Here is a 16513-nt window from a genome sequence, read left to right as displayed (position 1 = left end):
CTTTCACTGTTTTTTTTTTAAATTTTGATTGTTGAAGGCTTTAGTAATCTGTGTGCTTATTAATCTAACTACTTTGGCAATGATTTTATTCCTTATCATAAGAGGTCACTGAAGTTGCTGTTCTTTTGATTATATTCACTTGGTGCTTGACAGAGATTTCCTTGACTATCTTGACCTAACAAGGACAACAAAAATAATACTGCCAATCTTTGAATATTTTCTCTGTTCTAGAACCTTCCTCTAACACAGAGCCAGAATTGCACTTAGGATCAGCCCCAAAATGGGCTAATGGTCTTCTCAGTTCCTTTCTGAGAAAGGATCTTGCCCTGGGTATGTATATGGCTCTCTGAAATATCTCATATCCATGGGTGCTTCTGAATGCCCCATTTTACTGACGATCCTTTCCCTGTCTTTTGTCTCTGACCTTAGGCAAATTGTTTCTCAGCAGTGCCTGTTGTTTCTCATGCCCTGTTTTTCTGACGAGATGAAACAGAGAAAAGGGACTTATGTTGGTTCTATATATGAGGAAGACCCTACAGACTTACATGCAAATTTATGATGAAACTCTGCTGTATTTCCACTGGACCTAGGAACATGTTTATATTCTTGGAGAATGGTTTGTGTCTTCAAGTCTGCCACCAAGGTGGCAAAGGGATAAAGCAAGGACATGTAATAATGCCATAAATCTTTCCTATTGCATTAAGTTGCTTTTTTTTGTTCAGCAATACTTGATTGTTTCAAAATTCTGTCAATTCTGCAGAGTTCAGCTAAAGACTGTTCTGATAGTTTCTGCTTATTTTCTTCATGTTTATGCAGATGGAGAGTGCTATCTATGTTGCTATTTTTCTAATATTATTATTTTTATTTTTAAAAACTTTTTAATCTACTTTTTAAAATTGACATATTGTAGTTATACATAAAAATGGAATTCATTGTGATATACTCACACATATACATGACAGGCTACTTTCATTCTGTTCTTCCTCCCTTTGGTCAGCCCTGTTTCCTCTACTCCACAAATGTCTCTTCTATTTTCATGAGACTATACCCTTTTTAAAATTTCTGTTTCTCTCTAGTTTCCATATATATGAGAAAACATTCCACCCTTGAAATTTTGCATCTGTCCTAATTCCCTGAGCATGATGTTTTCCAGTTCCATCCATTTACCAGAAAATATCATAATTTCATTCTTTATGGTTGAGGACAACTCCACTGTGTATATATACCACATTTTCTTTGTCCAATTGTCTATTGAAGGACACCTGCACTGGTTCCATAACTTGGCTATTATGAATTGCACTGCTATAAGCATTGATATGCCTTTATCACTATCATATGCTGTTTTTATTTCTTTTGGTTAAATGCGAAGGAATAGTATAGCTGCGTCATATGGTGGACCCATTCCTATTATTTTGAGAAATCTCCATACTGTCCTCCATTGTGGTTGTATCAATTTGCAGTCCCACCAACAATGTAAGTACCTTTCCCCCCAACATCTTCACCAGCATTTACTACTATCTTTATTCTTTATGATTGCCATTCTAACTGGAGTGAGATGGAATCTCAGCATAGTTTTGATTTGCATCCTACCTGATTGCTGGAATGTTGAACATTTTTTCATACATTTGTTGGCCATCTGCATTTATTCTTTTGAGAAATATATATTTAGTTCAATTGTGAATTTAATGATTGTGTTTTTTGAGTTCTATATATATATTGTGGTTCTTAGTCTCATCAGAAAAGTAGCTAGCAAAGATTTTCTACAATTCTGAAGGCCCTCTCTTCCTGTTTTTATTTCTCTTGCTGTAAGATGCTTTTAATTTGAAACCATTTCTTTTTCTTTATTTTTTGAACTTTAAGAGTCTTTTTCAGGAAGTTAATGCCTATGCCAATATGTTAAAGTGTTGGCCCTATGTTTTTTAACAAATAAAGTTCTTTCATGTATCTCAAATATTTAATTTTCACAAGTTTGTGAGGGAATAGAACTAACATTCACATGTTATAGATAAAGATCCTCTAATCAGAGATACGAGAAATCATGTCTGATATCTAAGAATTAGAAGTAACCAAGGTAAGTCTTCTTTCTCCAGGATTATGGCCTCCTTATACACTCTCAATGCAATTTGCTAAGGAACACTAAACTGAACAAATCCTGCCAAAATATTCCCAGTATCTCCATTTTTTCTGAAGAGATTTCAAAGTAGAAAAAAAAATATGGTGTCTAGAAAATCCTTCCATGAAGCCATCTAGATATTTAGATGACTCTTTTCTCAGAATATGACATTTCTAAAAAATTTATAGGAAGAAATGCTCCTATTTCTGCTCAAAGATTACCTATTAATCTATTCAGTTTTTGAGCAAATATATAAGAAGGCTTTGAACATCAGGGCACTGAATTTATGGTGGTTAAATATTATTTTTTATCTTTGCTGCTCTGTAAATTGTGCACACAGATCCCTTTTCTGAGACTGTTGCTTAACAGATCCTGGTCTCTCAGTGGTATTTTTCTTAATAAAAATGCAAAGAGATAATTTCAAACTAACCATCCTTGAATTACTTCTTGGAGAATACATAATTCCTTAGGGAGATAAGGCTTGAAATATATTATATAACTATTTTATATGACCTGTAGACACATGGAATCAGAGCACTTAGATACTCCGTGAGAATATTCTTGAATCAATATCTAATATTTCAGGGATTTTAGAACACAGGATTGTCTTGAGACATGGACATTTTCTTTACATCAGAACAGTGTGATTGAGAGGTGGATATCCTGGAGCACAATTACATTATAAAAGACTAGAATATTTTTAAGTTTAATTTTTATTACAACTATTTATCAAATATTTGATAATATAGGCAGTTATCAAATATTTGATTAACATACACTAAATAACCTCTGAGTTAAAATAGAAATTACAAGGGAAATTAGAGAAATAATTCTAGTTGAATAATAATAAATAGACAACATATCAAAATTATGGGATGCAAATAGAACAGTATTTTGAATAAATTTTATAGCTTTAAATGTTTGTGTCACAAACAAGAAAGACTTTAAATTATGTAATATTTGACCTTACACAGATAAAATTAAATCAAGCTATATGGAAAGAAGGAAAAATATATAAAAGAACAGAAATCCATAAACTAGGAAACAAAAAATACAGACTATTAACAAAATCCAAAGGTCACTATTTGAAAAGATTAACTGGTAAAAATCCTGGCAAAATTATGGGAGAGGGAGAGGAAGAAGGAAAAATAGAGAAGACAGTAATATTAAGAATGCCTGTACCTTAAAAAACCTTGCTATGTTTTAGATATGAGGTGTCCCCTCAAAGCTCAAATGTGACACAATGCAAGAAATTTTAAAGGTGAAATGATGGTTTAGTAAAGTTTTAACCTACTTAGTGCATTAATTCTCTGATTGGGATGAACTGTGTGGTAACTATAGGTAGATGGGGTTGGGCTGAAGGAGGTGGGTCACTGGGGTGTACTTTGGTTTGTCCCTGGTCTGTACGTCTCTCTCTCTCTCTCTCTCTCTCTCTCTCTCTCTCTCTCTCTCTCTCTCTCTCTCTCTCTCCCTTCCTGGTATCATGTCCCAAGCCGCTTTCCTCCACCACATTCTTCCATCAAGATGTTTGGCCTTGGGTCCAGAGCAATGGAGCCAGCCATCTATGGATTGAGACCTCTGAAACTATGAGCACCAAATAAACTTGTCCTCCTCTAAAATTGTTCTTGTCAGGTCTTTAGGTCAAGTGGGAAAAAAAAACTGACCAAAAGAGACCTTAAAAGATCATTAAAGGATCATAAGGAAATATTATAAATAACTTCATGTCAATAGTTTAAAAATATAGATAAAGTGCAAGTGTTCTTAGAAAAAGACAACACAATGGTGTCATAGGAAGGTATAAGACATTTTAATAGCCACATATCTTGAAGAAATTTAATCTATAATTAATAACAAAACCTCTCACAAAAGGAACTCTAGATCCTGAGGCATTTACTGGTGAGTTCTTTCAAATAAATAAGAAAAAAAAACCCATCAAAATCCTCCCATATGACCTCAAGAAAGGGATGAATCCCTGAAGATATTTTGATTTTAGCCCTGTGAAATCTGTCCCAGACTTCTAATCTACATACTTTCAAGATAATAAATTTGTATAAATTTTAAAAATTAAAAAACCCCAAAACTGATAAATGTGTGGTTATTTGTTACAGCATTAAAAACTAATACAGACTAATTGATAGCAATGTGATTAATTCAAAGAATGAGCAGTAAGACTTTTTGCGTATTTTAGTCTACTAATCAGAGATCAATTTTTTTTCATAGGGTTTAATAAAAAGGCATGCAATCAGTATTAAAGTAATCTTTATGTAACTCAAGGAATTCATTGGTGGAAGGTTGAGTCCTAGTGTCAGGAAATGAATTAGAAGACTGCAAGACCAAGCGTGGTTGACTGACTAACATATGCCAAATTAATGTTTATAGGATGCTTTGACAAAGGAGTAGCAGCTGCCTATACTCTAAAACATTCCTGTTTGTGGTTGTTGTCAGTCCAGTCAAGCTATCTTTGAAACTTATGAGCAAAGGAGGAAAAAGGAAAGAGTGTACATATCCTGAGCAAACAAGGCCTTGAAAACAGGGGATTAGTTTAGTGATAATATTAGTTGCATAATTTTTTTGCATTATAGTCAATATAATGTTATAATATTAATGTCACTCAATAAATTTTTTTTACCTTATAACTAACAAAAATATTTTCCCCAGAAATCCAGAACAAAACAATTTTATAATGTTCTTCTTGTCAAACTCATGTTTGTTTATTCACAGGAAACCTCTGAAAAAGGGAAATTGTATGAAGCCCTTACCTTCCATGATGGTTATTACGAGATCCACAACAACACCTAGAAAGCCTAAAGTTTCATGGAGTGCGAAGAGCTTAATGTATGCACCGGTGCTACTAGTATACAAGTAACTTAACAGGTATGTGAAGGGAATAACACACCAGCCGAACAGGATGAAGATGAATGTTGTGTGCATTATGTTCCCATTCTTGATCAATGTATTCGATCTAGTGATTATGAATACCACCTGAAACACAGAAATAACAGTCAAAGTGAAGAAAACTATGTAATACCAAAATAGTCAAGTCTGAAAACTTAGCAAAGGAAAAAAAATCTTCTTTTAATAGGACACAGTATTATTCCCAATCAAATCAAGATCTGCTTGCTCACAAGTAGAACCACTGTGCTCCTCCTTTCTATTTTTGGAATGATTTTATTTTGTTCTACTCACACAAGATCAGGGTGCATTCTTTTTTCTTCTCAAATCCCCAAATAAGCCCACTCTCAATATTTGCTGAAATCAGAAGATTCCCCTTTTTAAACTGAGATTCTGAGACCCACTGTAACTGCCTTGATGCTTAGGTACTGCCTGTTGTTTCTACTCTCCCCATCTTGGCCATTCAGTTGAGTAGCACCCAGGGAAAGCCAAAGCTAGAGGGGACCTATGTAAGGAAAGAAAGGAACTGTAGAGATGGGGGAGGGAAATAAATTTCCAGAAATTATCATCTTATTAGTTGTTAATTATAGTTTCTTCAAAAGTTCCTTGGTTGTCTATTTTTAGCATTGAATAATTAGGTGGCAGATCATTGAGAAATATTGAGATTAAATGAGAAGGACTATTAAAATGTTTTTAAAGGAGTAGAAAAAGCAACAAAGAAATCATTATAATTTAGTTAAAAATATTTGGGTACTAAGGTTATGGATGCTTTGTTTCTATCACAGCACAATTTTAGTCTCCAGAGAAATGGAATAAATACAATCACCATTTGGAAACAAAAATGACCTAGGCTTTTTCTCCTATTGTTGGAAGGGCTATAATGTGTGGTTCACAATAAAAAATTAGAAGGTATGCCAAAGATCACAATTAAATGTTAAAAGAAAAATGAAAAAGTGGAAATATATACACAAGCAGAAATGATATAGATATATTTAAAATATTTAGATATTTACTATAGAAAGTGGAGAGCACAGTAGGGTGACTATAGTTAATAAAATTTTATTAAATATTTCAATATAGGTAGAAGAGGTCTTTGAATATTCCCAGCACAAAGAAATGGTAAGTGATTGAGGTGATACATATTCTAATTGCCCTAATTTGATCATTACACATTATGTACATATATCAAAATAACAAACCCTGGTCATGGGATATGGCTCAGTGGTAAAGCACTTGCCTAGCATGAAAATAATGTTTAAAAAACACTGAGTAGAAAAAGGAGGAATGGGAAGATAAAACAGGTCATTCAAACAGGAAATTGTATAAAACAAACTATATGAAGCAAAATTTCAAACTACACCAAAATGTGTGCAAATGAAAAATTAGATTGTACTGAAACACAGTGCTAGCTACCTTTCCAGCATGCAGAGGCTATTCAGATGATAAAACAAAGCATCAAGAAATCCAAATGTTGGAGATTCAAGATGGTTAATTTACGGTTGCTCTGAATAGAAACTGCTGCTGAATTGAATCCAGCCAAGAGAAAGTGTACCTTGCTCCACACTCAAACTTCACCAATACTTTAATACAAAGAATAGAAGAGGCAAAAGCCCCAATCTGATAGCAAGGCCCAAAGTAAGAAAAGCCATGGGCACTGAGGTTCCACTCATGGACATACACTCCTACAGCAAAAAACAGAATTCACACAAAGGCTGTGGACACCACAACAATGAGGTGTCTCGATCTAGATCACACTTGACACATTGGCAAGACAAGGCAGGCACGGGTGCACACACAGACACACAGACACACACACACACACAAATTTGAATGATCTATGGAGAAAAATTTAAAAATCTCTAGAGGGAAACTGCAAACGCTGAGTCCAAGTATCTCTTGTGTAATCAAGAATCACAACAGATGACAAAAATAGGGAAACTTTAGAAGCAGGATAAAAATAAATGCAAATTATTTAACCTACATTGTACTATCTGGCATGATTAGTTAATGTGTTTTCATATTTCTTGAGAGATTTACATCTAGGATATTAGCCAAGGGGAAATTTTCTGTGGCATGTGGGAGACTGAGTCCTCAAGATACTGTGTCCAACACTCACCAGAAGTAAGCAGCAGCCAAAAATGTAGATGATGAAATCCCAAAATATAGCAGAAACCCAGAAGTTAAAAGTATAGACCCCACTCAGAAACTGGATGTGCTTTGCTTTATTAACTCTCTCAGTCACTGTCAGGAGGCAGAAGCCACTGACAAAAATACTCATACCAAAAATCAAAGTGAAGACTATCTGGAGTCCTGATGTTTCTCTATAAAAGAATGGAAAAAGGAGACACATTGGTAAAAACCAAGTGGTGAATATTGATTACTAATAATATTACTTTTATTAATAACATGGTTAGAAAGGGAAGAAGGTAGTATACTTAAAGCCCATTAATTACAGTAAAAAATCATACATACCTTATTTCAGATTTCTTATGAGAAATATATTTAGGCTGTGGTTTGTTGGAGACTGTAATAGAAGCATTAGGGCCAGAAAGTATTTTAAAAATAATGTTGTCTAATACTGCAAGGGATAGGGATGGTGAATGGTATGCTTCATTGTTGAACCAAAAGATAGCTGTGATGTTGGTTTTAGTAATCTCAATGGAAAATGCAATAATGCATGAATAAAGGCATTCATTATTCTTCACCAAGTATTCCTGCAGATCACCTGAAATGAGGAAACACTACCAGTCATGAGCTGAGCATGCAGTAGGGCCACTTCCTGTGTGTTTCAGAGAGAGAGAGAGAGAGAATCCAATAATTCACAGTGGTTCTGACATGTCTTGACCATTCTTCTCAAGAAGTCTGTTCCATTGCAAATCCACACAAACCTCATATCTTTTAGCTCAGTCTTGCTGAGAAATTCAATCCACCAAGTATTCTCTCAAATTTCTTTCTTCCTCTCAAAACTTTCACTACTAAAATTGATTTGGAAGGACTGCCATTTCCTACTTGGACAGATCAGTGTATAGAAAACAAATCCTCCTGTAATCCCAGCTACTCAAGAAGCTAAGGCAGGAGTATTGCAAGTCTGAGGCCAGTCTTGGGAACTTAGCACAACCCTCTCAATATAGAAATAAACAAGGGCATTCTCACTTTTTAGATAGACCATATCCCTCTTTGAATTTGTATCTACCTTTATTTTTGTATCTACATACCTAAATATCTGTCTATGCCTAAAAAAAGAATGAATAAAAATAATAAACAAGGGCTGGGAATGTAACTTTTTAAGAAAAACTCTAAATTAAAGCCACAAAATAAATCTATCTGAAGGAACCAGAAAATTACTATGACAATTGATTCGAAAATTCAAAGATCTGAGAGTTAAATCCAACAATCTATACTACTTTTCTCTTCCATATAGTTCTAGAAATATAAGCACAGCAGATCAAGATGATAAGAAGTACAGCAAAAAGTTGAGCAGAGAGCTATAGTTATCAAGAGCTTTCAAAGTTTCATGAAGTACACATAGGAGTTTCTAGACTGCCCAGCAACCACAACATAAATATCTAAGACCTAGAATAAAAAGTTCATAGAAATAAGTCTTACGCTCTATGTTGGGGCCATCAAATTATAGCTGAAGATTTGTTATTTAGGTGGACAGGGTAAAAATTATTCTTACACTTTCAGTTGGAGGAGGGGGAAGAAGGAACAATAACTACTACTACCACAACAACATGATGACATACTGTCTATGACTTGTCAGGTCTAAAATAGTAATGATGGCTTTTATTTATATTTATATTTTTATTATATTATATTTTATTTATATTTGTTCTTTTTAGATATATAGGATAGTATAGTATATGTTAACATCATACATATATAAGTATAGCTTATTCTAATTAGGATCCCAGTCTTTCAGTTGTAAATGGTGTGGCATTTCAGTGGTTGCACATTCATATATGAGAGCAAAGGAAAGGTAGGTCCCATTTATTCTACTCTTTCTTATTCCCATCCCCTCTTCTGTCCCTTCATACCCCTTTGTCTAACCCAATGAACATCTGTTCTTCTCTCCCTCCCCTGCATTATGTGTTAGCATCCACAGAGAGAACATTTGCCCTTAGCTTTTTGAGAAATCACTTATTTCCCTTAGCATGATAGTATACAGTTCATCCATTTACCTGAAAATAACATGATTTTATTCTCTTTTAATGCTGAATAATATTCCATTGTGCATATATACCATATACCATATTTTCTTTATCCATTCATTTACTGAAGGGCATCTAGGTTGGCTCCACAATTTAGCTATTGTGAATTGTGCTGCTATAAACATTGATGTGGCTGTGTCCCTGTAATATGCTTTTGGGCATAAACTGAGGAGAAGGATAGCTGGGTCAAATGGTGGTTCCATTCCCAGTTTTCCAAGGAATCTCCATACTGCTTTCCATATTGGCTACACAAATTTGCAGTCCCACCAGCAATGTATGAGTGTACCTTTTCTCCCACATCCTCACCAACACTTATTGTTGTCTTCATAATAGATGCCATTCTGACTGGAGTGAGATGATAGAGTAGTTTTGATTTGCATTTCTCTAATTGCTAGCAATGATGAACATCTTTTCATATATTTGTTGATTGATTTTATATCATTTTCTGAGAAGTGTTTATTCAGGTCTTTGGCCTATTTGTTGATTGTTTTTTTTTTTTTGGTGCTTAGCTTTTTGAGTTCTTAATATACCCTAGAGATTATTGCTCTATCTGATGTGTGAGGAGTAAAAATTTCTCTTTCAGCTGATTCATCATTTGTATAGAGAAATGTAATTAGTTTATGGTGTTGATTTTATATCCTGCTACTTTGCTGAACTTGTTTACGAGTTTTAGAAGTTTTCTGGTGGAGTTTTTTTGGGTCTTCTAAATAGAAATCATGTTGTCAGCAAACAGGTTTAGCTCTTCTTTTCCTATTCATATCCCTTTAATTTCTTTCTTTTGCCTAATTGCTCTGGTTAGGATTTCAAGGACTATGTTGAATAGAAGTGGTGAAAGAGGGCATTCCTGTTTTGTTTTATATTTAGAGGGGAATGCTTTTAATTTTTCTCCATTTAGAATGATGTTGACCTTGTGTATTATGTATATAGCTTTCACAATATTGAGGTATAATCCTACTATCCCTAGTTTTTCTAGGGCTTTAAGCATGAATAGATGCTTAGTTTTATCAAATGCTTTTCGGCATCTAATGAGATAATCCTTTGGTTCTTGCCTATTGGTGTGGTGAATTGTGTTTATTTATTTATTGAACCAACTCTGCATCCCTGGAATGAACCACACTTGATCGTGATGTGCGATCTTGTTAATGCTTTTGGTATATGATTTGTCATTATTTTATTGAGATTTTTGCATTTATGTTCATCAGGGATATTTTATTTCCTTGATGTGTCTTTGTCTGTTTTGGTATCAGGGTGATACTAGCTTCACAGAATGAGTTTTCTATTTCATGGAATAATTTGAGGAGTATTGGTGTAAGTTCTTCTTTGAATGTCTGGTAGAACTCAGTGGAGAATCTATCTGGTCCTGAACTTCCCTTTGTTGGTAAGCTTTTTGATGGCATTTTAAATTTCATTGCTAGAATTTCATCTGTTTAAATTTTTGATGTCCTCCTATTCAATTTGGGCAGGTCATATGTCTCTAGAAGTTGTTGATGTTTTCAAGATTTGCCATTTAATTAGAGTATAAATTTTCAAAATAGTTTCTGGTTAACATCTGTATTTCAGGAGTATTTTTCATCATGAATTTTAGAGTCTGTCTTTGGTTAGCTTGGCTAAGGGTTTATCAAGTTTATTTTTTTCAAAAATTCAAGTTTTTGTTTTGTTGATTTTTTGATTTTTTTTAATTTAAACAATTTTGGCTCTGATTTTAATTATTTCCTATCTTCTACTACTTTTGGTGTTGATTTGTTCTTCTTTTTCTAGGGCTTTGTTATGTCATGTTAGGTTATTTTATTTGGTGACTTCCTATTCTTTTAATAAATGGGCTCATGCAATAAACTTTCCTCTTAGAACTGCCTTCATAATGCCAAGATATTTTGATATGTTGTGTCATTATTCTCATTTACCTTTAATTATTTTTTATTTGATTCCTGATTTCTTCTGCTCTCCATTGGTCATTCAATAACATTTTATTTAGTCCTCAGTGTTAGAGTAGCTTCTATTTTTTAATCATTGGTTTCTAATTGCATTCCATTACGATCTAATAGAACGCAAGGTATTATCTCTATTTTCTGTATTTGCTAAGAGATGCTTTGTGGCCTAAAATATGGTCTATTTTAGAGAAGGATCTGTGTGCTGCTGAAACGAAAGTGTATTCATTCATTGATGGATGAAATATTCTCTATGTGTCTGGTAAGTCTAAATTATTAACTGTATTTTTTAGGTCTATTACTTCTTTATTTAGTTTTTGTCTATATCTAGTGATGAGAGAAGCATGTTAAAGCCGTCCAGTAGTATTGTGTTATGGTCTATTTGATTCTTGATATTGGAATCGAGGGTTTGTTTGATGTATGTAGATGCTTCATAGTTTGGGGCATAACTATTTACAATGGCTATGTCCTGTTGATGTATAATCCTTTTAAGAAGTATGAAATGAGCTTCCTTGTCCCTTCTGATCAGCTTTGGCTTGAAGTCCACTTTATCAGATATGAAGATAGAAACCTCAGCTTATTTATGAAGAGCCACTGAATGATGTTTTTCCCATTCTTTTACCTTCAGTCTGTGGATGTCTTTGCCTATGAAGTGAGTCTCTTAGAGACAGCATATTGTCAGGTCTTAATTGATGAGTCTAGGTCATTTACATTCAATGTTATTATAGAGATATGATTTTTATTCCCTGTCATTTTGATTTTTTCTCATTTTTTCAATTTGAATTAGGTTTTCCTTTGATTGACTATTCTTCTTGTGTAGTGCCTCCCTTTGCTTAATTTCACTTTCACTTTTAATTTTTTCTTCATGAAATGTTTTATACTACAGGCTTTCTAGTTGTGAATTCTTTTAACTTTTATAATGGAAAATTTCATTTCATTGTCAATTCTGTAGCTTAATTTTTCTGGGTATAGTATTCTTGGTAGGCATCCATTTTCTTTCAGAACTTGACATGTATTAGTCCAAGATCTCCTAGCTTTTAGAGTGGAGAAATCAGCTGAGATCTGCATTAGTGTCCCTCTAAATATGACTGTAGTTTTCCTCTGGCAACATTTAAAATTCTATTCTTATTCTGTATGTTAAGCATTTTCATAATAATGTACATCTGTTGTAATTTTGTATATTTGGGGTCTTGTAAGCCTCCTGTATTTGATTTTATATTTCATCTCAAAGTTTGGGAAATTTTCTGTATTATGTCATTGAAAAGACTGTGTATTCCTCTGGTTTCTATCTCCAAGACTTCACCTATGTATTAGTCAGCTTTCTTTGCTGCTACAACTGAAAGACCCAACCAGAACAACTCTAGAGGAAGAAAATTTATTTGAGGGCTCACAGTTTCAGAAGTCTCAGAGCATAGAAGTTTGTCTCCATTCCTTGAGCTTGAGGAGAGGCAGAATGACGGGACAGTGTGACAGAGGGAAGCAGCTTGCATCATGATCAGAAAGCAGAGACACCACACTCTCTAGATACAAATATATACCCAAAGCCACACCCCAATGCCCACCTCCTCCAGCTACATCCTAGTACTTCAGTTACCATTCAGTTAATCCCTATCAGGGGATTAATGCAGTGATTGGGTTAAAACTCTTACAACCTAACTCTTTCTCTTCTGAACCTTCTTGCATTTACTTACATATGTGATTTTTGGAGGACACCATATCTAAACCATAACAATCTATCTCAATAAATCTTTTTTTTTTAATTTTTTTTTATTTTTATTTTTTTCATCTTTCATACATTTGATTCAAGTGAGTTATGCATTTCCATTTTTACCCCAAATACAAATTGCAGAATCACATCAGTTACACATTCACAATGTTTACATAATGCCATATTAGTGACTGTTGTATTCTGCTCTTTCCTATCCCCTACTATCCCCCCTCCCCTCCCCTCCCATCTTCCCTCTCTACCTCATCTGTTGTTCCGTTCTCTCCCTTCCCCCCCTTTCCCCTCACAACCTCATATATGTGATTTCGTATAATGATGAGGGTTTCCTTCCGTTTCCATGCAATTTCCCTTCTCTCTCCCTTTCCCTCCCATCACTCGTCTCAGTTTAATGTTAATCTTTTCCTCATGCTCTTTCCCCCTGTTCAGTTCTTAGTTGCTCTCCTTAAATCAAAGAAGACATTTGGCATTTGTTTTTTAAGGATTGGCTAGCTTCACTTAGCATAATCTGCTCTAATGCCATCCATTTCCCTGCAAATTCCATGATTTTGTCATTTTTTAGTGCTTCATAATACTCCATTGTGTATAGATGCCACATTTTTTTTTATCCATTCATCTATTGAAGGGCATCTAGGTTGGTTCCACAGTCTACCTATTGTGAATTGTGCTGCTATGATCATTGATGTGGCAGTATCCCTATAGTATGCTCTTTTAAGGTCCTCAGGGAATAGTCCGAGGAGGGCGATAGCTGGGTCAAATGGTGGTTCCATTCCCAGCTTTCCCAGGAATCTCCATACTGCTTTCCATATTGGCCGCACCAATTTGCAGTCCCACCAGCAATGTACAAGTGTACCCTTTTCCCCACATCCTCGCCAGCACTTATTGTTGTTTGACTTCCTAATGGCTGCCAATCTTACTGGAGTGAGATGGTATCTTAGGGTGGTTTTGATTTGCATTTCTCTGACTGCTAGAGATGGTGAGCATTTTTTCATGTACTTATTAATTGATTGTATGTCCTCTTCTGAGAAGTGTCAGTTCAGGTCCTTGGCCCATTTGTTGATTGGGTTGTTATTGTTTAATTTTTTGAGTTCTTTGTATATTCTGGAAATTAGGGCTCTATCTGAAGTGTGAGGAGTAAAGATTTGTTCCCAGGATGTAGGCTCCCTATTTACTTCTCTTATTGTTTCTCTTGCTGAGAAAAAACTTTTTAGTTTAAGTAAGTCCCATTTGTTTATTCTTGTTATTAACTCTTGGGCTATGGGCGTCCTATTAAGGAATTTGGAACCTGACCCCACAATATGTAGATCAGAGCCAACTTTTTCTTCTATCAGGTGCAGGATCTCTGATTTGATATCAAGCTCCTTGATCCATTTTGAGTTAACTTTTGTGCATGGCGAGAGAAAGGGATTCAGTTCCATTTTGTTGCATATGGATTTCCAATTCTCCCAGCACCATTTGTTGAAGATGCTATCCTTCCTCCATTGCATGTTTTTAGCCCCTTTATCAAATATAAGAAAGTTGTAATTTTGTGGATTGGTTTCTGTGTCCTCTATTCTGTACCATTGATCCACCTGCCTGTTTTGGTACCAGTACCACGCTGTTTTTGTTACTATTGCTTTGTAGTACAGTTTGAACTCTGGTATTGCTATACCTCCAGATTCACACTTCCTGCTTAGAATTGTTTTTGCTATTCTGGGTCTTTTGTTATTCCATATGAATTTCATGATTGCTTTATCTATTTCTACAAGAAATGCCGTTGGGATTTTGATTGGCATCGCATTAAACCTGTAGAGAACTTTGGTTAATATTGCCATTTTGATAATGTTAGTTCTGCCTATCCATGAACAGGGTACATTTTTCCATCTTCTGTCATTTCATGTTGGAAATATCTTTTGGAAGCTTTGCCATGGCCTCTTAACATTTTTTCTCCAGTCAACTTTATTTTCAAGATTATATACTTTGTTCATTGCCAAGTGGTCTAGTCTATTGAAGATGCTTCCATTGAATTTTTAATTTGGTTTATCGATTCCTTCATTTTGAGGATTTCTGCTTGTTTTTTTTTTCCAGAATCGCTTTCTCTTTATTGATCTTTCACTTTCTGTATTTTCTGATTCCACTCCTTACCTCATCCTTTACCTCACAGATCAGTTTTAACTATGAACATTCTAAATTCCTTCTCTGACATTTTTTTTCCTCTGTGGTGTTGATGGAGTCTGTTACTGAAGTACTGTGTTTTGTTTGGGATGATTTTTTCCCTTCTTTTTCATGTTGTTTGTGTGTCTACCATATAACCTTATGGATCTGAGGCAGTAGATTTACCCTGTGGATTAATAGTATTCCTGAATATTTCCAGGACATCACTATTTAGGGGGAGACAAATAATAACAACAAACAATACAAACAATGTATAGCATTAAACCAAGTAGTTTCTGCTATGACATACACAGTGTTAATTTTTTCAATAAACAGAAATGATGTGATCAGTTACTGCCCACAGTAAAAACAGTAAATTTGTAAAAGGGTTTACAATTTTTAATGGTGAATAGGGAAAGAACAGTAGTGATGTAGGATGTGATTGATTATGATGGAGGAGGTAGAAGTAAAAAAAATTGAAGAGTGAAAAAACAATAGAGATTGGCTGACAGCAGAAGAGAGAAAGAAGGTGAGATAAAAAATAAATAATACAAAACAAAACTGAAATATACTAATCAAACATCCTAGTTGATCAATCACAGTTCTTCTGTGAAGGTTTATTCAGTTCCTTTGCCCATTTATTGTTTGTTTGTGTGTGTGTGTTAAGTTTTTTGAGTTCTTTATATATCTGGAGATTAATGCTCAATCTGAACTGCAGGTGGAAAAGATTTTCTCCCATTCTGTAGGCTTCCTCTTTATGTTCTTGATTGTTTCCTTTGCTGTGAGTCTTTTTAGTTTGATACCACCCCATTTACTGCATAAATATTTCATCAGGGATATGGATTTACAGTTTTTCTTTATTGCCATACCCTCGTTTTGTTCTGGTACCAGAGCAATACAGACCTTATTGAATAAGATTAAAAGTATTCACTTTTTTTCAATTTTGAGGAGTTTGAGGAAGACTGGTGTTCATTCCTCTTTAAATGGATAGTATAACTGGCCAATGATGCCATCTGATCTTTGGTTGGGTGTTGGTCAGCTGTGTGCTACCTAGAACAGGTATTTTTAGTTGAGGAAAAGTTTATTTGGGACTCCCAGTTTCAGAGATTCAGTCTGTAGTCAGCTGACTCCATTGCTCTAGGCCCAAGATTAGGCACAACATGGCAGAAGGGTGTGGCCAAGGGAAAGCTGCTCTGCTTGCAGAGGAAGGGGCCACAGAGAAGATGAACGCTTTCAGGGCAAGCCCCCAGTAACCCACCTTCTTCAGCCACATCCCATCTGCCCACGATTACCACCCAGTAGTCCCTTTGATCTAGTATGGACTGATTAGGTTACAATTCTCACAATCCAATCATTTCACTTCCAAACACTCTTGCATCCACAGAGGAGCTTTTGGGGGGCACCTCATACCCCAAAATAACAGTTACCTTCCGCTATTATTTTAAAATCCAGATGGAAAGCTGAACATCACTCCATAACAGGGCTGCTTCTAATTGGGAGAATTTTGATTACTGAT

General features: G+C 34.9%; 1 protein-coding gene across 1 annotated transcript in view; it reads right to left on the bottom strand.

The window, feature by feature from the left end:
- Window positions 1-16513, bottom strand: part of LOC143385432 (phospholipid-transporting ATPase ABCA3-like) — a 129058-nt gene that overhangs the window by 31083 nt on the left and 81462 nt on the right. Inside the window, exons 19-21 of the mRNA XM_076840922.2 lie at window positions 7478-7730; window positions 7122-7326; window positions 4873-5095 (exon numbers count right to left, since the gene is read on the bottom strand). Coding sequence (XP_076697037.1) covers window positions 4873-5095; window positions 7122-7326; window positions 7478-7730 — 681 coding nt within the window. The remainder of the gene's footprint in view (window positions 1-4872; window positions 5096-7121; window positions 7327-7477; window positions 7731-16513) is intronic.

The sequence above is a fragment of the Callospermophilus lateralis genome, chromosome 19 (assembly GCF_048772815.1).
Source record: "Callospermophilus lateralis isolate mCalLat2 chromosome 19, mCalLat2.hap1, whole genome shotgun sequence".
In the NCBI taxonomy this organism is placed as follows: domain Eukaryota; kingdom Metazoa; phylum Chordata; class Mammalia; order Rodentia; family Sciuridae; genus Callospermophilus; species Callospermophilus lateralis.
This window is presented reverse-complemented; position numbering and strand designations above follow the sequence as displayed.